This window comes from Theropithecus gelada, chromosome 5, assembly GCF_003255815.1.
Source record: "Theropithecus gelada isolate Dixy chromosome 5, Tgel_1.0, whole genome shotgun sequence".
NCBI classification, from domain to species: domain Eukaryota; kingdom Metazoa; phylum Chordata; class Mammalia; order Primates; family Cercopithecidae; genus Theropithecus; species Theropithecus gelada.
The window spans coordinates 165,004,483-165,025,103 of record NC_037672.1 but is presented as its reverse complement, the minus strand read 5'-3'; the positions used below and the strand labels follow the sequence as shown (position 1 = coordinate 165,025,103).

The following is a 20,621-nucleotide window of genomic DNA, read 5'->3' as shown; positions in this document are numbered from 1 at the left end:
ATGCAGGCGTTGTGACCCTGATGCCTGACATTCTCATATTGGAGTAGGACAACTGGGACTCGATGAGTGGCAAGGTGGAAGGAAACCAGCCAGTCTCACCTGTCAAATAGAAGTGGTACATCGAAGAATCCAGTAGACCTGGACCCTGCAGTGTCTTGCATTTACATGAAAAAAAAAAATGGTAGCTATTCCTTTGGGGGAAACTGTTGGGGAAATCAGCAAGCTGCTGATTCAATGGGGACCTCAATCTGTTGCCCTAAATGCCATGGCCTGGTTCACTGGCGATTCAGATGAGCTGAAACCAGATAGTGTCCACTGGGCTGCTGTGGCTGCTCAACTCAGAAACACCTGTGCAGAACCAAAAATGAATGACTATTGCCCCATGGGCAGAAATCAAGGCTATCATAGCTCTGAACAGTGTTCCCCTTGATAAACTCAATCTTTTTATTCACTCTTGGGCTGTTAGCTTTTCTTTGGGTTAACTCTTGGAAAAACACAAACTGCATATTAAACAGGAGTTTCCTTCTGTAGTCTGTGGGGAAAAATTGCAGGCGCTGATAACGTTTGTGTCCTTCTTGCAGCTGTCCACAGTAAGGGCTGATTCTCTGATGAGACCAACTGGAATCCAGGTGCTGATCCAGCCTGCATTGCTCAGATCCACAATTGCTACCTGGATTAATCATCAGACTGGGCATGTGGTAAAGCATTCTATGTTTCTGATGCCAAGGTTACCACCACTTGCCAATCTTGTCACTTTCGTCAAAGGTTGACTTGCATTTTTCCTGGCAAAGGAAATCACAATTCATAGGATATCGCCCCTGCAGTTCTGGCAGATGGATTGCTTCAGACTTTGAGCACCTCATAGGCTCCTGCAGGTCCTCAGAAATGATAACACTTTGTCAAGTTACAATATTGCTGTTTCAGTTCAATCAGCTGAGTTCCGCCCATCACTGTGGCCCATGAAAATAATCTGTGCCATGTCTTTGGCTTTCTAGATTACTTGAAGTCTGACCATCATGCAGTTTTATTTAAAATGCCACTCAAGGCTGGGCATGGTGGCTCATGCCTGCAATCCCAGCACTTTGGGAGGCTGAGGCGGGTGGATCGCCTGAGGTCAGGAGTTCAAGACCAGCCTGGCCAACATGGTGAAACCTCATCCCTACTAAAAATACAAAAAATTAGCCAGGCGTGGTGGCATGCATCTGTAATCCCAGCTACACAGGAGGCTGCTTGAACCTGGGAGGTAGAGGTTGCAGTCAGCCAAGATCATGCCACTGCACTCCAGCCTGGGTGACAGAGCAGGACTCTGTCTCAAAGAAAAAAAAAAAGCCACTCAACAATAGACTAAGAGTCAAGGTATTTGATGCTCTCCACCACCCCTAGGCTTCTGGTATTGCTGCAAATTGACCAGCTCAGTAAGACTTCTGACTCTATCTTCTTCACCTTTGTCTGGCCTACTTAGCTTAGCAGGGAAGTTCGGTTCTGGAATTCAATAGTTCCTGGAAAATATTAACCTCCTTTCAGTTTCTTGGAAAACGACCATGATGGAGGAAGAGGGTCATATAAGCCTATTTTTAAAATTTGGGATTTCATTCTGACCTTTTCTAAGCATGATGCTTCTTTCTTTCTCTTAATACTGAAACTGCCTTTGCAAAACTTACAACTGAGGCAATTACAGTGAAAGAGAGCTGGCCTGACTCCATCTTGCTTCTAACATCCAAGCTGTACTTGTTTATTCCTGGTCATAGGTCAAACTAACTTTGGGAGGAAGTTAGGTTATAGTTTAACTTTGAAACAAAGACAGTAACAGCTCTTTTCTAAAACAAATCCCCTAGGCTGCCTTTGCAAGACTAACAAATTAGCTACAAGATGAGAAATTATGGTTTAGGAGTCTTGCAACTGGAGGCTGTGACATTCTGAACCTCCCTAAATTGTTCCTCAGGAAAACATCAGTATTATACACTTGATCTTAGCCAAAGGGCTGGGAAGCAATACCACATCAGTTATTATAAAACCTAGGCTGAGTGCTTGAGATATTTTGCAGACCCTGTACTCAGTGGATTAGCTGTCAACACCCAGGTTGATAAGCTGGCTCACCTGGTCTTGTGGCCCCCACCCAGCATCTGACTCAGTGGAGGACAGCTTTGACTCTCTATGATTTCATTTCTGAACCAGCCAATCAGCACTCCACACTTTCTGACCCCTACCCACTAAATTATCCTTAAAAACCCCAATCCCCAAGTTTTTGGAGAGCCTGATTTGAGTAATAATAGAACTCCCGTCTCCTGTACAGCTGTCTCTGTGTGAATTAAACTCTATTTATATTCCCCTCTCTTGATAAATCAGCTCTGTCTTGTCAGTGGGCAAGGAGAAACCACTGGGCAGTTACAATACCAACCTCAGGGGGTCCTGGTTGGCCTATTCTCTGGGTGGCAGCCTAATCAAAAGTGGACATAGGAATTCAAACTCAATTCTGGATCAGTCACTTGGATTCTCTCTGGAATCTCATCACCCCGGATCATAAGGATAAGGATCATTGTTTTGGGTACACTATGTGTGGGACATAACAGCTTTCTGGAAGCTGTATACAAATGGCTTTGTCCCTCTTGTACCTGATCATTCCATATTAAAGTTCTAGGTGTAAGTTAGAAATGATAGAAAAAAACTGAAGTTACACCTACTGGAATGGAACAGGTCAATTTTCTAGTGGCAGAGTAAGAACAACAACTGGACACAGTGACTCATGCCTGTAATCCCAGCACTTTGGGAGGCCAAGGCGGGTGGATCACCTGAGGTCAGGAGTGCGAGACCAGCCTGGCCAACATGGCAAATCCCCATCTCTACTAAAAATACAAAAAATTAGCTGGGTGTGGTGGCACGCTCCTGTAATCCCAGCTACTTGGGGAGGCTGATGCAGGAGAATTGCTTGAACCCAGGAGGCGGAGGTTGCAGTGAGCTGAGATCGCGCCAGCGCACTCCAGCCTGGGTGACAGAGCGAGACTTTGTCTCAAAGAAAGAAAAGGAAAACAAAACAAAACAAAACAAAACAACAATCTTGGCACCTGGAGAGAGAATACCTAATTACACACACCATTTTGGCCTTAGAGGGCATTCGGGATTGCCTTAACTCACTGGCTAAGACTGTTACATGATAGGCTTGCCCTGAACTTCCTCCTGTGGGTCAGGTGAGGGGTACCTGGAGCTCTAGCATAGGGCTTGGAGTGAGTGACAACTTTAGATTAGGCCCTCTTGAGTAGTTGACACTTAAGCAAAACCTTGAAGGATGTGAGGGAATTCGCAGTATTTACATCCCTTACAAGGGATGTCTGCCCTTGTAAGCCTCAGTGTTTGCTTCATTGAGAACAGTGGGCATTACTGAGAACTTGTGGAAGAAACAATTTAATAGTCAGATAACCTTGGTTCAAGTTTTACTTTTGGGCAAGTCAGCCCGGGCACTAAATTGCTTAACCAACAAAGTGGGTTAAATGAATGACAGAAACCAGCATATTTTAGACCGGATAGTCCCTGTTTTAGATGAAAAATGAGAAAATGAATTGCATCAATGCTGAATTTGAACTCCTTCAAGAATCATTGTCTGTTTGTTCTTCTTCCCATTCATAAGGGCATTTCATTGTTGCCTTGGTGTCACTGCATTGTTTTTAACTAGCGCTTGCTTTGGTGGGGAAGATCAGAAGTGACCTCATGAATTACTTTGATAAATATGTCAATCAGTAGAATTCCAAGTGGATTTTCAATTGAGTCTAGGGATTAATTTCTGCAATAGGTGAGGCAAAGCTGATGAAATTCAGCCACTCTGCACCAATGTAAACTGTCAAGTAAGAAGTGTTTATGGAGCCTGCTGAGAATTGTACTTCACTCAGCAGCTAAGAAAATGATTCTGTCAACTCTTGATTATTCTTGTTAATGAAAATTTAAAATATCATTGTTTAACATAGGGGCTAATGTATACATTCTCACCACAGAAAGGGAAAAGTAGCAGGAGATACACCTTGGCCAGCTGGAAGAAGAAGTCCTAAATGTGAGCAGTGGTAGATGTCAGGAAGACCTTACTGATGGTCAGGGACATTAACCTGGTGGCAGCCAGGGCAAGGAGTGAGGGAAAAGAGAAATCTAGGCAATTGGCATAGATTCATTTTAACTACAGAGTGGATAATGAAAGGATGTTTTTCCTTTTCTTTAAAAAAAAAGTAAATAGGCAGAACATAATGCCTTAGATGCACTGATTCTGTAAACGAAATGCCTTTTCTATGCCAGACCTAGGCTGGGCTCTGGAGGGAGAGCAGCAAATATTACAATCCCTGCTTTTCCAGGAGATGACAGTGTTCTTGGCAAGATGTAAAAGTGAACCAGCACAACCCAGTGGCATTATGCACAAAGACCTCTTGGAACCAAGCAGGAAACACAGAGCAGAGGGTGAGCATGACAGACTGCGAAGGTTTCCAGGAGCAGTCAAAGCCTGCCTGTGTCTTATCGGAGGAACTGCAGTTAGATGCACCTTTACAGTGTCATTCAATAAACATTAATTAAGCAATCTTGGTATGCTAGACATTTGTGGTAAGCTCTAGGATGAACAAGAACCATCCCAGCTTTCAAGGCTTTAGACTGTGGTAAAGTGAAACAGATACAAACAAACTCACAGAGGTGTCATTAGTTACTGTGAGGAAGTTACAAAAAGGATGTATTAGCAGCCCAAGTCTGTTCCACTCCATCTGGTGGGGGGCTGTGAGGTCTTGTGTCCAGTACCTGGAAGGATGATAGGTGTCCAGCATGTGGTATTGAAATCAGGTTATTGCAAATAGATAAAACAGGTGAGGGGCAGCCATGGTGAATTCGAAGGACTACAAGTAGAGCAGTTCCATCTGGCTGCTGGTGAACGCTGTGTTAGGGAAGGGGAGAGGGATGAAGATGGAGAGCAGGAACAAAGCAAGGAAGGCTTTGTGCACCCTGGGAAGGCATTAGGTTTATTCCATGTGTAGGAATATGTGTAGGCAGATGGCTAGACATGAGCAGGTTGGGAGCCTTTGAGAAAGGAAAAGCTTGGGAAGTCTCAGGTCCAAGGGACCACCCACCATTTACATATTAATAGCGTCTCTAATGTTGGAATGGGTGGACAATTAGTCAACTGAGAGCAGAAAGAAAGAAAAAGGGCAAAGAAGAAATTCTTAAGAGATACACAGGCACAAGTACAAATTTGACTGCTGTAAGACCTTCCTGGGGTGGCGGTAATGAGCAACGCAGCCATTAGATAGAATTCGTATCCAACACCTGGCCCACGCATGCGCACCCACTAGTAGTAAGTGAGGGCCCCACAAACCTGGGGTGGAAACTAGGCAGGTAAAAGGCAAGGGCTTATGGCAGAAGGAGAAAAACTAGATGAAGAAAAAAGGCAGAGACTTGAGACAGAGCGGAGACAGAGCGGGAAACATGAAAAATCCAAGGTTGTAAAAACCCAACCCAGGACACTCTGCTGGCCCATTCTCTTTCAGCAGCCTGCTCTGCCTCATCTTTCAGAGTGTCCCGTCCCTTTGAATAAACTCTCTGCTCCCTCTTTCCCTTCAAGTAAAGATTTCTGCTGTCTTTGAATCGTCACTTGGCCATTATCTTACTCCCAAGATGACTAAGGACTGAGGATTCCCCATACTTTTGAGTAACGCATGGAAACGCGGATATTTGTAGGGAGAAACAAGATAAACATTCAAGGATTAAAGTGACAAAGTGATGTGTGAAAATTTAGATTTTGAGTCATTCTGGCTACAGTTTGGGGACAGACTGGAGTGGGAAGGGACTAGGGGTAGACAGGACCATTTAGGAGTTTCAGCATTAGCCTGGGCACAAAATGATGAAGATCTAAATCAAGACTGTGTAAGTGAGTTTAAAGAGAGAAATGTGTGAAGAGAAATAATTTACAGAACTTGCTAATTGACTGCAAATGACAAGGGTATTTCAGAGGAAAGAGGCAAACGTGACTTCCAGTTTTCCAGGCAGTGCAATTTAGTGTATCAGCCAAGGTTTTCCAGGAGGTATGAATTATTCAGCAAAACTGAGGGTTTAACAAACTGAGACTTTATATGTACAGTGAAAAGTTCTTTACTAGAGTATAAATTCTTTAGTAGATTTTAAATTCCTTGAGTGTAAGTACTTCATTTTAAAATTGTTTTAATCTGGTTTAGCATAGTTTTGTAGAGCTTGATAAAGTAATGTTTTCAGGCTAAATTTAACCTGATATGTAAAAAGCAAAAAGGTATGTAAACTTTGGGTTAAAAGAAAAGTACTTAAAAATGACATTTCTTGTCTGGGCATGGTGGCTCACGCCTGTAATCCCAACACTTTGGGAGGCCGAGATGGGCAGATCACCTGAGGTCAGGAGTTGGAGACCAGCCTGGCTAAATGGTGAAACCCCGTTTCTACTAAAAATACAAAACATTAGCTGGGCGTGGTGATGCATGCCTGTAATCCCAGATACTCAGGAGGCTGAGGCAGGAGCATCGCTTGAACCCAGGAGGTGGAGGTTGCAGTGAGTCGAGATCATGCCATTGCACTACAGCTTGGGCAACAGGAGTGAAACTCCATCTCAAAAAAAAAAAAAAAAGACATTTCTTACAGCACTATGCATATTAAAACAATGTTAGATTACCAATGATACAACTTTTATAGTTTTTATATTCTCTTTCAGAAGAAAGCTAGTACTGGTGTCAGTGGAACATAGGCTGAGGTAACAGTTTATGTGGAAAAGAAGGTATAACTGGTCTTCTACTTTGGCTTAATTCAACTAAGGTCACTACTGGTAGTAGCTTTTGGATTATTAAGTCAACCTAAAGCTGAGGGATATCTTTTATTTCATCTATTATAGTTGTGCAAAGACTGGGGTTTAGAGGTGGAGCAAATTTACATGGACTAACTCTACAGAGAAATTTTTAGGCGAGTGTTTCATGGATAAAGCTCAGCTGAAGAAGGAATTGTTGTTTCAGGCACTTTTGGCCTGAAGAGCTTTTGTTCTGAATTTGTGCTTTAAATGCACAACAAAAGCAAGGAATCTTTAATGGTACTTGCTTTGAAATTAGAGTGTGATTACTTTAAAACACTATGGATAGTTTTATTGCCTTAAACTATTGTTAAACTGCCATTCTTTTTTAATGGTCTCCATAGCTGCATGCTGGTGAAAGGAAAAGCTAGTAGAGAATTCACTTTGGTTGAGAGTTGGGTGAGGACTTGCAGGAACTGTAGGAAAAGCTGTTATATTTTGACCTGGTGATCATTAGTATTTTATATGCCTTCCCTAAAGCTCTACACAGGCGCATTTCCAGCACAACACTTTAAGCCTAATGGACCCACTGACAATGTCAGGTTATCAAAACTTTTCATTTGGGGACACTGAATGATTTTGGGGAAAGAACTTGTGGTCACTGATCAGTGTGATTATGAACCTATCTCACATGTATATTTGTTTCATAATATAGATTTTATTCCTCGAAACGTGCTAGAGGAATATGAACTGTTTCTGACATATAATGATGTCTGAGATATCAGCAATCTGTGAGATTGAAAAAAAAATAATACCTATTATCCACGAGTGTGGTTAGTTCTCAGGCGATTGCCCTAGAAATAGGTCAAGATAAAGTGACCTTACCCGGCCGTACATGCTCTGGTATGCCTCTGCAATCATCAGCCTTTGTGCATTGCAGCGCTGAGTCAGAATGTTGATCAGCATGTCTTTGTCACAGTCTGGAAAAGAATAATATTTGAAGATTAGTAAAGTTGCTACTTTGTGGTTGGGAAGAATCCATTATCTAACGATCATAACCAGTGTGCAAGCATTATCCCTGATGGTATTTTACAGCAGGGAACAATTTTAACTAAAATTGGAAATCATGTAATGATGCTTGATGAAGCCTGGATCCTTCCTATCTCCTAATTTAGTGCTATTACTACAAACTAGGCATTGAAGGAACATTCCTCAAAATAATAAAAGCCATATATGACAAACTCACAACCAACATCATACCGAACAGGGAAAACTTTCCGCCTGAGAACAGAAACAAGACAAGGATATTTCCTTATCCACTCCTATTCAACATAGTACTGGGAGTCCTAGCTAGAACAATCAGGCAAGAGAAAAAATAAAAAGCACCCAAATTGGAAGAGAGGAAGCCAAACTGTCTCAGTTTGCTGATGATATGATCTTACCATCTTATAGAAACTATAAAGACTCCTCCAAAAGACTCCCAGATTTGATAAATGACTTCAGTAAAGTTTCAGGATACAAAATCAACATATGAAAACCAGCAGCATTTCTATACACCAACAACGATCAAGCTGAGAACCAAATCAAGAACTCAGTTCCATTTATAATAGCTACCAAAAATAAATAAAATATCTAGGAATACATTTAACCAAGGAAGTGAAAGATCTCTATAAGGGTAACTACAAAACACTGTTGAAAGAAATCATAGATAGCACAAACAAATGGAAAATTATTTCCTGCTCATGAATTGGAAGAATAAATATCACTAAAATTATTATACTGTCCAAAGCAATTTACAGGTTCAATGCAATCACTATCAGCTTATCAGTGTCATTTTTCATAGAATTATGACAAACAATCCTAAAGTTCATATGGAGTCAAAAAAGAGCCTGAGGCCAGACGCGGTGGCTCAAGCCTATAATTCCAGCACTTTGGGAGGCCGAGACGGGCAGATCACGAGGTCAGGAGATCGAGCCATCCTGGCTAACACGGTGAAACCCCATCTCTACTAAAAATACAAAAAATTAGCCGGGCATGATGAAGGGCGCCTGTAGTCCTAGCTACTCAGGAGGCTGAGGCAGGAGAATGGCGCGAACCCGGGAAGCGGAGCTTGCAGTGAGCCGAGATCATGCCACTGCACTCCAGCCTGGGCGACAGAGCGAGACTCTGTCTCAAAAAAAAAGAAAAAAGAAAAAAAAGCCTTAATAGCCAACACAATCTTACACAAAGAGAACAAAGCCAAAGTCATCACATTACCTGATTTCACACTATACTACAAGGCTACGGTAATCAAAACAAGCATGGTACTGCTATAAGAACAAGAGAAAACAAATAACTCCATTAAAAAGTGGGCAAAGGATATGAATAAATTTTTTTTTTTCCAAAAGAAGACACACAAGAAGCCAGCAAACATATGAAAAGTGCTCAACATCATGAATCAGCAGATAAATGCAAGTTAAAACCACAATGAGATACCATCGTATGTCAGTCAGAATGACTATTATTAAAAAGTTAATGTCCGGGCACGATGGCTCATGCCTGTAATCCCAGCACTTTGGGAGGCTCAGGAGGGTGGATCATGAGGTCAGGAGATCAAGACCATCCTGGCTAACATGGTGAAACCCCGTCTCTACTAAAAATACAAAAAATTAGCCAGGCGTGGTGGCAGACGCCTTTAGTCCCAGCTACTCAGGAGGCTGAGGCAAGAGAATTGCTTGAACCTGGGAGGTGGAGGTTGCAGTGTGCCGAGATTATACCCCTGCACTCCAGCCTGGGCGACAGAGCGAGACTCTGTCTCAAAATAAATAAATAAATAAATAAAATAAATAAAATAAAATAAAGCAAAACAATAGATGTTGGAGAGGATGTGCAAAAAAAGGCATGCTGAAAGACTGTTGGTGGAAATGCAAATTAGTATGATCTTTATGGGAAACAGTATGGAGATTTCTCAAAGAACTAAAAATAGAACTACCATTTGACTCAGAAATTTCACTACTGTGTGTACACACTCAAAGGGAAAGTAATCATTATATACAAAGATACTTGCATTTATATGTTTATTGCATTAGCATTTATAATAGCCAAGATATGTAATCAACCTAAGTGTCTATCAACAGATGACTGGATAAAGAAAATGTGGCATATACATACCATGGAATACTACTCAGCTATAAAAAAGAATGAAATCTTGTCTTTTGTAGCAACATAGATAGAATCAGAGGCCATTATCCTAAGTGAAATAACTCAGAAACTGTCAATTACCATATGTTCTCACTGATGGGTGGGAGCTAAACAAAGGCTACACATGGACATATTGAGTAGGATAATAGATATTAGAGACTCCAAACAGTGAGAGGGTGGAAGAGGGGCAAGGGTTAAAAAATTACCAATTGGGTATGTTGTTCAGTATTCAGGTGATGGGTACACTAAAAGCACAGACTCCACCAGTATATAATATATGCATGCAACAAATCTGCACTCGTATACCATAAATCTATAAAAAATATTTTGAAAGGAAAATAAAACTCCAGTCAAAAGCACAAAGGAGTGAAGAAAATATAGTGTCCCTTCAATCAGCTCTTATTCCACCAAAAATGGCTTCCTTGACCTTTAAGCTGATTAGTGTTTAAATGGGAGCAACATCTGATATTTGGATTTATGTCCCCACCTGGCTACCCTGCACAGGTGGGGACATACTCTCTGCATGAGAGGCTCTGCATGGACACTGCTCTCTGCATCCCAGCTGCTCCAGCTCCAGCCTTGGTTAAAAGGACCTGAGATACATTCCAGGCTGCTGCTCCAGAAGGTGCAAGCTGGAAACTGCCAAGGCTTCCATGTGGTGTTAAGTCTGTGAGTGCATGGACAGCAAGAGTTGAGGTTTTGGAGCCTTTGCCTAGATTTCAAAGGATGTGTGGAAACACATGGATGTCCAAGCAGAAGTCTGTTGCAGAAGCAGAGCCTTCATGGGGAACCTCTACTAAGGTAGTGTCGAGGGAAAATGTGGGGTTGGAGCCCCCACACTGGGGCACTGCCTAGTGGAGCTGTGAGGAGAGGGCTGACATCCTTCAGACCCTAGAATGGTAGATGCACTGACATCTTGCACCATGCACCTGGAAAAGCACAGGGACTCAACACCAGCCCTTGAGAGTAGCCATGGGAGCTGAGCTCTGCAGAGACATGGGGGCAGAGCTTCCCAAGGCCTTGGTCCACCTTTTGCATCAGTGTGGCTTGGATATGAGACATGGAGTCAAAGGATATTATTTTGGAACTTTAAGATTCAATGACTGCCCTGCTAAGTTTCAGGCTTGCACAGGGCCTTTAGTTCCTGTTTTGGCTGATTTTTCCCCTTTGGAAAGAGAATATTTAGCCAATACCTATACCCCACTTGTACATTGGAAGTAACTAACTTGTTTTTGATTTTACAGGCTCATAGGCAGAAAGGACTTGCCTTGTCTCAGATGAGACTTTGGACTGTGGACTTTTGAGTTAATGCTGAAATGAGTTAAGGCTTAGGAGACTGTTGAAAATGGGTAATTATATTTTGCAATGTGAGAAGAACGTGAGGTTTGTGGGGGGACAGGAGCAGAATGATATGGTTTGGATTCATGTCTCTTTGCAAATCTCATGCAGGATTGTAATCCCCAGGGTTGGAGGAGGGATCTGGTGTGGGGGTGAATGGATCATGGGGGCAGATTTCCCTCTTGCTGGTTTTGTGATAGTGAGTGAGTTCTCATGAGATCTGGTTGTTTAAAAGTGTATGTCACACCTCCCCTTTCCTCTCTTCTTCCTTGTAGGAAGGCCACGTAGGATATGCCTGCTTCCCCTTTGCCTTCTGCCATGATTGTAAGTTTCCTAAGGTCTCCCCAGCCATACTTCCTGTACGGTCTGCAAAGCCATGAACCAATTAAATGTCTTTTCTTTATAATTTACACAGTCTCAGGTAGTTCTCTAAAGTAGTCTGAGAATTGACTAATATTGCATCTTTCTTGTTGAATAGAGAGATATGGCTTATAATGAACATATATTAAGGAGAGAGGATAATGGAGAAGGAAATCATGAAAGTACAAGGCATCTGTGTGCCTCTGAGGGATAGAGTGAACCTGTCATGCTTTTCATGGAACACTGGCCACCCTGTCTATCTCCTCCCTAATATAGACTGTTTCTGGTCTGTGTATCCTTCACTTCCTCATGTACCAACACACCAAGCTAATAGAGCGGTTTAGTGCACAACTAGTTTGGATAAATTTAGGTGTAATTGTAGTCATAGTAGAGTCAGCAATATGACATTTACCTTTCCCTCAGCTTGACTAAAATTTAGACAGGTTTCTTCCCAACTACAGGCTCCTAACCTCCCTTTTATTAGAGCATTTATTTTAGAAAACATGCAATTTTAAATTCTTTCTCTGCGTCTTAGAGACGTAAATCTCCTCCCAGCCTCTTGCAGTTTGACAACCCAAAATTGTCTTTCTCAGGAATATGGGAGCCATCCTTTTGAAATGTAGTCATTGGGAAGATAGAAACTGTATTTCCTATTTCCCAGTGTCTGTGTGAGGACAGGAACCTGACTTTGTTAAGTGCCAATTAGCAATCACAGATAGTCTAATCACATGGACCAATGCCCTCCCTGCCCAACATCCTCCAGTTCTTTCCTACTGTCTCACCATACTGCTTAAAAACTCTCTTGCCTTTGTTTCATAGGATTTGAGTTCACTCTCTCTCCCTTCTTGCAATGGTCTTAATCCCCACTGCAGAAACTTCCTTGCTGTTTAATTCCATCTGGTATAATTTTTCTTTGACAAGGGGAGATATATAATGGAGATGGGGAGAAAAATGAATTGAAAAGCTAGAATGTTAACCAAATCATCTTTTTTGAAATTAAGTCCATCCTGGATGGGCTTAGGATCACAGGAAAGCTATGAATAAGGTGCTGAAATATCCAGTGAATGAGAACAAGTGTTAAGAATTCACAAAGATGACTGTACCACTGAAAAGCAGGGGGAGCCTCAGGGTATTTTATGCACAGACAAATGGTCTGAAAGCTGTAACAGGGAGGGAGGAAGGCCTAGAACTGGCTTCAAAGATAGAAATTAATGGCTACTGAGAGAAAAGGCAGACTCCACTGAAAAGGCATAGAGAAAGGTGATGTCTGCCTCAAGCCTGGTTAAGACCCTGAACGAAAAGGCAAAATAAATAAATAAATAAAATATAATAAAATAAAATAGCTGTAGAGGAATCTGTTAATGGCATGATGGACATTCTAAAGTGGACATATATTTAATAATAAATAGAAGATTTTAAAGTTACTTTCTATGTCTTATTCTTACTATTATCCCATTTATGAAATTGTTGTCTTGTTTTTTGTTCTTGTTCTGTTGAGATTATCCACAATCTAGCCCTCTGAATTTCTCTCTTTTTAAGTTTTCATGGCAATTCTTGTTTATTTATTCTTCCAGAGATATTTTATATGAATCTCAATAATTGTATTATGATTTTTAAATTAAAATAACTATAAATTTAGGAATAAATTTTGTAAGTGTTGTCTTTCTGTCACTTACATGATATTTCTGCCAATCTATTATTTAAGATTATTTCTTTTCTAAATGACTTAGTAAAGATTTGCAGAGCTTTTTGCTAATGATAAGAAGCTTTATCTTGCTAAAGTTATTTATATTTGCACATCTATTGATATTCCCAGTTATGTTATTTTTGTTTTATTTCCTAACACATAATTGCTTCATTGAAGAAGTGATATTGATTTTTGTGTTTAATTTGTATCCTGAAAAGTTATTGAACTCTCTTATAATATTAAGTAACTTTTTATTAATCTTGAATTTCTAGATACATAATTTCTTCTTCATATAATCAAAACTTTGATTTCTTCTTTGTAATCATTGTATGTTTTTCTCTTTCTTCTCCTACTGCTTTAGGTCAGGGATTTCTAAATAATTCATCTTTTTCTGATTTTTAATGGAAAATTTGGGCATAATGAACCATCACAATTTTATCAAATTTTATTTTGTACAATTGACTCTTGTTGTATGTGGTATTTATATTCTACAAATTTGTCATGAACACTGAATTAGTAAATACTGAACTATTGTTCCTAGGGAAAATGCAGGGTTAGGTTTCTGCAACCCTATGGTTACAACACTTTTGTCAACTGAAATGTCGTTTGCATTATGTTTGTTTGCAAATGTCCTTATGAAACAAGCATCTTGTTAGCACTGAAAACTACCCTTCCACATATCCTTCTCCTGTATAAACATTTAAGAGATATTTTTAAAGCTCTTCTATAGCCTCCTGATCTACAGACTTTTTCTAACCTGCCACCTGACACTACTTTCAAAAGAAAGCTGACCACTTCGATTATTTTTAAAAATTATTAATTTTGTTATCAGTTAGCGTCTCACAAACCCACAAATTCAGCTATTTTTTTCATCTTTTCCATACTTCATAACGTAGAATAGATGTTACTTCAGCATTTTCCAAACAGCACCATGCATATATCAATACATTTTCTATTCTTTTTTATGGATGTACTATTTTATTAATTCATTAACATTAAACTCATGGCCAACAGAACTATAACTAATTCTCAAATTTAGTTTATGTAACACACATTTTTTTCTTGAATACTTCTTTTTGTGCATAGGAACACACTAGGCAGTACTTCAAGACTATGCTTAGGGCCATTTTAAACAGCACAATCACCAAGCAAAGCATACAAATGCAAAATTGTGTCACTACACAGACTGCATAAAGGATTTATTTACAGCATGAAAGCTGAAAGAAGACGGCAGAGGTCACCTTGTTTGATTTCAACTGGGAATATGCATTCTAGTGACTAAAATTTTTCACCTCTCTGCACTTGTCTGCAAATGACCATGAAATATCTGTGAATATTGATTTGGGGATTCTAAAACAATTTTAGTGAGTAGATAAATTTGTAAATATAGCATTTGTGAATAATGAGAATTGACTGTATGGTCAAATAGGTAAAAGTGGTCTCCTAGGCAAGAAAATAATTATTACTAAAATTTAAAATTATTCCTTAATTTTTAATTTTTGTGGTTACATAATAGGTATATATATTTATGGAGTACACAAGATGTTTTGATACAGGCATGCAATATGAAATAAGCACATCATGAAAAATGGGTTATCCATCCCCTTAAGCATTTATCCATTGAGTTGCAAACAATCCAATTACACAGTTTTAGATATTTTAAAATACATAGTTATTATTGACTATAGTCACCCTGTTGTGCTATCAAATAGTATGTTTTGTTCATTCTTTCCAACTATGTTTTGTACCTATGAACCATCCCCAAGTCCCCAACAGCCCTCCACTACCCTTCACAGCCTCTGGTAATCATCCTTCTACCTTTTTATGTCCATGTGTTCAATTGTTTTGAATTTTAGATCTCATAAATAAGTGAGAACATGCAATGTTTATCTTTCTGTGCCTGGCTTATTTCACTTAAAATATGATCTCCACTTTCATCCATGTTGTTGCAAATGACAGGATCTCATTCTTTTTTGTGGTTGAATTGTACTTTGTTGAGTATTTGTACTACATTTTCTTTATCCATTTATATGTTGATGCACAGGTTGCTTCCAAGTCTGAGCTATTGTAAATAGTGCTGGAACAAGCACAGGAATGCAGATATGTCTTTGACATACTGATTTCCTTTCTTTTAGGTACATACCTAGCAGTGGATTTTCTGGATGACATGGTATAACTCACTTTTTAATTCTTTTTGAGGAACTTTTAAACTGTTCCACATAGTGGTGGTACTAATGTACATTCCCAGCAACAACGTACAAGGGTACTCTTTTCTCCGCATTCGTGCCAACATTTGTTGCTGCCTGTCTTTAGGATAAAACTCATTTTAACTGAGGTGAGGGAAACTATTTCTTGATAGCACTAAGTGATCTACAAGAAATCAACACTAAAGACACAGAGAGATTAAGAATGAAGAATGAAGAATTATATAACATGCTAATGCAATCAAAAGAAAGTTGGAGTAGCTATATTAATTTTAGACAAAGAATACTTCAAAGCAAAGAAAATTATCAGGAATAAAAGGGTTATTACAAAATGATAAAAGGGTCAGTTTTCCAAGAAGATATAACAAACTTTAATATGTATGTGCCAAACAACAGAGTGCCAAAAGAGATGAGGAAAAAAAAAATAGAATTGCAAAGAGAAACAGAAGAATCCACTGTTATACCTGAGCAATTTAACACCTCTAGAGTAATTTGTCAATTACTAATTAACATCTATAGAACGCTTATTACCACAAAAGCAGAATACACATTCTTCTCTAGTTACATGGAGTATTAACCAAAATAGACCACATTCTGGACCACAAAATACATCTTAACAATTTAAAATAATAAAAAACATACAAAATATGCTCTGAGGCCACAATAAAATTAAACTAGAAATCAGTAACAGAAAGACGGCTGGAAAAATCCCCAAATACACATAGATTAAACAGCACACTTCTAAATACACGTGAGACAAAGAAGAAGTAACAAGAGAATTTTTAAAAATTTCAAACAAATTGAAAGTAAAAATATGACTCAAAATTTATGAGATACAGCAAAAGCAATGCTTAGAGAAAAATGTATAACATTGCATTTAGAGAAACAAAAAGAAATCTGAAATCAAGAATCTAAGCTTGCATCTTAGGAAACTGGGAAAAGAAGAGCAAATTAAACCTAATGTAAACAGAAGAAAAGAAAGATTACAGAAATAATCAATGAATTTGAAATTGGAAAATCGAGAGAAAACATCAATGGCACCAAAAGCTGGTTTTTTGGGGGAAAACATCAATAAAATTTATAGGCCTTTAGCTAGGATAAGGAAAAAGAGAGAAAGCAAGAGAGGAGAGAGAGAGAGACAGACAGAAAAAAAAAACCTTACTAATATCAGAAGTGAAACAGGAGCCATTACTACCAATCTCAATGGACATTAAAATCATAATAAAATATTATTAACAACTCTAAGGCCACAAATTTGACAGTCTAGATGAAATGGATCAATTTCTTCAAAGACACAAGCTATCCAAACTCATAGACAATCTGAATGGGCCCGTATCTATCAAAAACTTAAGTCAGTAATTTATAACCCACAAAATAGATAGCACTAGGTCCATATGGCTTCACTTATGAATTCTACCGAACTTTTAAGAAAGAAATATCAATTTTCTACAATCTCTTTCAGAAATTAGACACATAGAGAATGCTTCATAACTCATTCTACTAGGTCAGCATTATCCTAATACCAAAATCAGAGAAAGGCACAACAAGAAAAGAAAATTACTGACCGACATTTCTCATGAGCATAGATAGATGCAAAAATCCTCAAAAAGTTTGAAAATCAAATATAAGAATGCATACAAAGCATTATAATTCATGATTAGGTGGATTTATTCCAGATATGCAAGGCAGGTTCACCGTTTAAAAATCAGTTAATGTCATCCATTGCATCAACAGGAAAAAGGAGAAAAATCATGTGATTATATCAACGGATGAAGAAAACTCACTTGACAAAATCCAATACCTATTCAAGATAAGAAGTGTTAGCAAACTAAGAATAGAGGGGAACTTCCTTAACTTCATAATGAATATTTTCAAAACTCCTATAGCTAGCACTGTACTTAATGATCAGAAAGATCAGGAACAAGCTGAGAATGTCCGCTCTGATATAGCACTGAGAGTTTCAAAAAAGATTAATTTTGACTTGTGTTCTCCTTCGTTAAGATTTAGGAATGTAGGTTAAAAATGATTTCGGTTGTCCAGGATCTCACAGGGTTGACCTAGCAATTACACATGTTAATAGATACAAAATAATAATAGTTGTAAGAATTCATGAGCTGGAAAGTATCTTCAAATGGTGAGAAATTGGAAAGTAGACTGCACTATTAGGGAATGTTAACTAAGAAGTGTTTCTTTTTGTAGATGACGAGTAAATTTTTATACAACTTAAAGCAATTTATATCAAAGCTACTCATTTTCATTTGTTTCAGAATACATTTTTGCTTTCAGATTTTTCTAAATAAAACACAGTAACTTAGAAAAACATTAGTAATTGTCTTTTTCAATAACACTTCGCCAGAGTCATGGGGATGGATAGACCTTTAAAGCAATTTGAGCTGTGTTCATGCTCTGGCATGCTACAGTGGACACCATGCAATAAAAGCCAAAACGTCTTAATGTACTTCAGCCTAACACACTGACAAGCAACAAATTATGATGGTCAAAAGGAATTGTTATTCTGACCCTAAAATTGCAATGACAGGAACATTGAAACTGGAGCAAAAAAAAAAAAAAAAAAAAAAAGACTTTTTGGTGAACAGATTGTGTGATCCATAGTTTTAAAGCAAAAATTGCACTCCTCAATAAAAAGGTAATTCATAACTTTGTGTTAACTTGTCTTTTTATTTTTCTAGTGATGATTGATATTTTAAAAGGCATGAAAGCATTGCAAACTCCTAAAGTCAGCTTTAGCAAGCATATTTTAAGTCCTCTATTGTTTTCCTGTGGGATGCTGCTAGTGAATACAACACACAGATGTACATTCATGCATACACACACACACACAGTCAAGCTCCTGTAAAGGCGACCTTGTCTTTAAAGTTAAGAGCTTGCTTTCTTAGGAAAGGTTTTGCATGTCTTATGCAAAGATTTCTTTTATGTTGTCTATGCTTATCTTTGTGCTCATCAGGAGTCTTCTTAAAACAGGTTTTATTCTAGGAAACTATATGAAAGTTTAATACCTCCATATGATATCTTAAAAATTTATATATATATATATATATATATATATGTAAAAGAATTCCAAAATTTTCCTCCCTTCTTCTCTCTCTGTATTCTTTTTTCTAAACTCTAGTCTCATTCGTTACTAATCACCTCTATGTCAAACTCCAAGCGCTGGGAGTTCACAGTCCAGTCAGCAGGTGAGACAAACACAAGCACAGTGCAAATGAGATTAGGGGAGTGAGAGGTAGGAAGCAAGGCGCCTGGGGGCTGGCATAGCTGGTTGAGCTTGCAGTGCCCAGAGAAGGATTCAAAGAGGAAGGCTTAGCTGAACAGATTCTTGAAGAAAGAGAATTTAGATGAAAAGTAGACAAGAGAAGAAAATGGCATTCCAGGTGAAGTGATTGGGCCAATTTACAGAGATGTGAAAAGCAGAGTCATTTGGGGGAATAGCAAAAAGTCTGATCTGACTGCAAGTGGAAATAGCAAATAGCAAATGAAGCAAGCTAGAAAACAAAAGCAAAGGTTAAAAAGAATGCTCTATCCTAGATTAAGGTGTTTCAGTTGAGATTTCATTTAGTAGTTAGTGATGAGGCACTTAGGGATTTAAGGCAAACATTTTAAGATTAGAGTAGCAATTTCTAAAGGCAAATTTGTTCATCATTATTGTCTTTTTTTATATTATTTTTCTTCTCATTCTACTTCTTTGCTCAGTTTTTGTCTAATCTTGTATTTTGCAAGACATTAGCTATTTTATACCCACAGTAGAGTTTTAAAACAAGGTGAAGCAAAAAATAATTACAATAAAAGATGGTAGAAATAATCAGACTTACAAAATCCTTGGAGTGCTCCTCCTAGCATTTGGGCATCCATTATGGGATTGAAATTGGGAGCTGGGAAGATGGTTCCTTGCACCTGGTGGGAAAATCAATGAGAAAGTAATTGTAATGATTCACATTAATGTTTCAACATTGTGGCTGGGCGCGGTGACTCACGCCTGTAATCCCTGCACTTTGGGAGGCAGAGGCAGGCGATCACCTGAGGTCAGGAGTTCAAGACCAACCTGGCCAACATGATGAAACCCCGTCTCTACTAAAAATACGACAAATTAACCGGGAGTGGTGGCGCCTATAATCCCAGCTACTCAGGAGGCAAAAAAAATAAAAAAATAAAAAAAAATTCAACATTGTTTTCCAGACAAATGAAAATGAAAGCATATTCTGTATGTTTACATTACTACAAGACATACACACAAGGCCTGTTAAACAAATGTCTTACTTGTGTGTCAATTGCAGAGAGAAAATTTGGTTGAGTTCATTTATTCCGTTGGTCTCTACTACTATCCATTGGCATCTATTATTCAAATAAGAGACCATGATACCAAAACCAATTGTAAAAAAATGTAAGAATAAAATTAATAATATATATCTTCTTGACTAACAGTAAGTTTTTTTTAAGGAATGGAGCTTATTTTATGGAAACTGAAAAAGAGTACTGTATTGGTGGGATTCATTTCATTCATATGAATTAGAAATGGTACTTGCTACCACAGCTTTTTTCTATATAAGGGACCTTAAAATTATATTAGAAAAAAATAAAAATAATTGAATTTGGATTATGAGCTTCATAGAAATCCAGGTGATATATATAAGGCAGAGATTATCTAGCCAAAGCTCATGACTGCAGAGGTAAACATAAAAACTTGTAAATATAAAAACTTGACAGACATTCTATTTAAATTCTCTCTCTTGACAATCATAAAATGGTAGAACATTTAAAGCAGGCTTGTGATCCACATGGTGCATTATTTTAGACTGAACCCGCCAGGACTAGCCACCATATAATCACACTCAGCACAAAAAGCTGTCAATCAAAATTTATTAAGAAGGGCAGCTCTCCCTGTTTGTTGTCAGTATGCCCAGACACATTGGGGAATTTATGCCTTCCCACAGCAAATGAGTCTTCTAGGCCCTGAGATGAACTCAGACATTCCTATTAATTAAGTTAATTAACTAATGAGAACAGGACTAGACCATAATTTCGAGCTAAATGAATATACATATACTGATACCAAAATATTTGTGAAAGGAAT

The 20,621-nt window shown here is 38.5% G+C and overlaps 1 protein-coding gene across 1 annotated transcript in view; it reads right to left on the bottom strand.

Moving 5' to 3' along the window:
* ANXA10 (annexin A10) overlaps nt 1-20,621 on the bottom strand; it is a 94,099-nt gene that overhangs the window by 39,932 nt on the left and 33,546 nt on the right. The window contains exons 2-3 of the mRNA XM_025385909.1: nt 19,363-19,444; nt 7,649-7,743 (exon numbers count right to left, since the gene is read on the bottom strand). Coding sequence (XP_025241694.1) covers nt 7,649-7,743; nt 19,363-19,444 — 177 coding nt within the window. The remainder of the gene's footprint in view (nt 1-7,648; nt 7,744-19,362; nt 19,445-20,621) is intronic.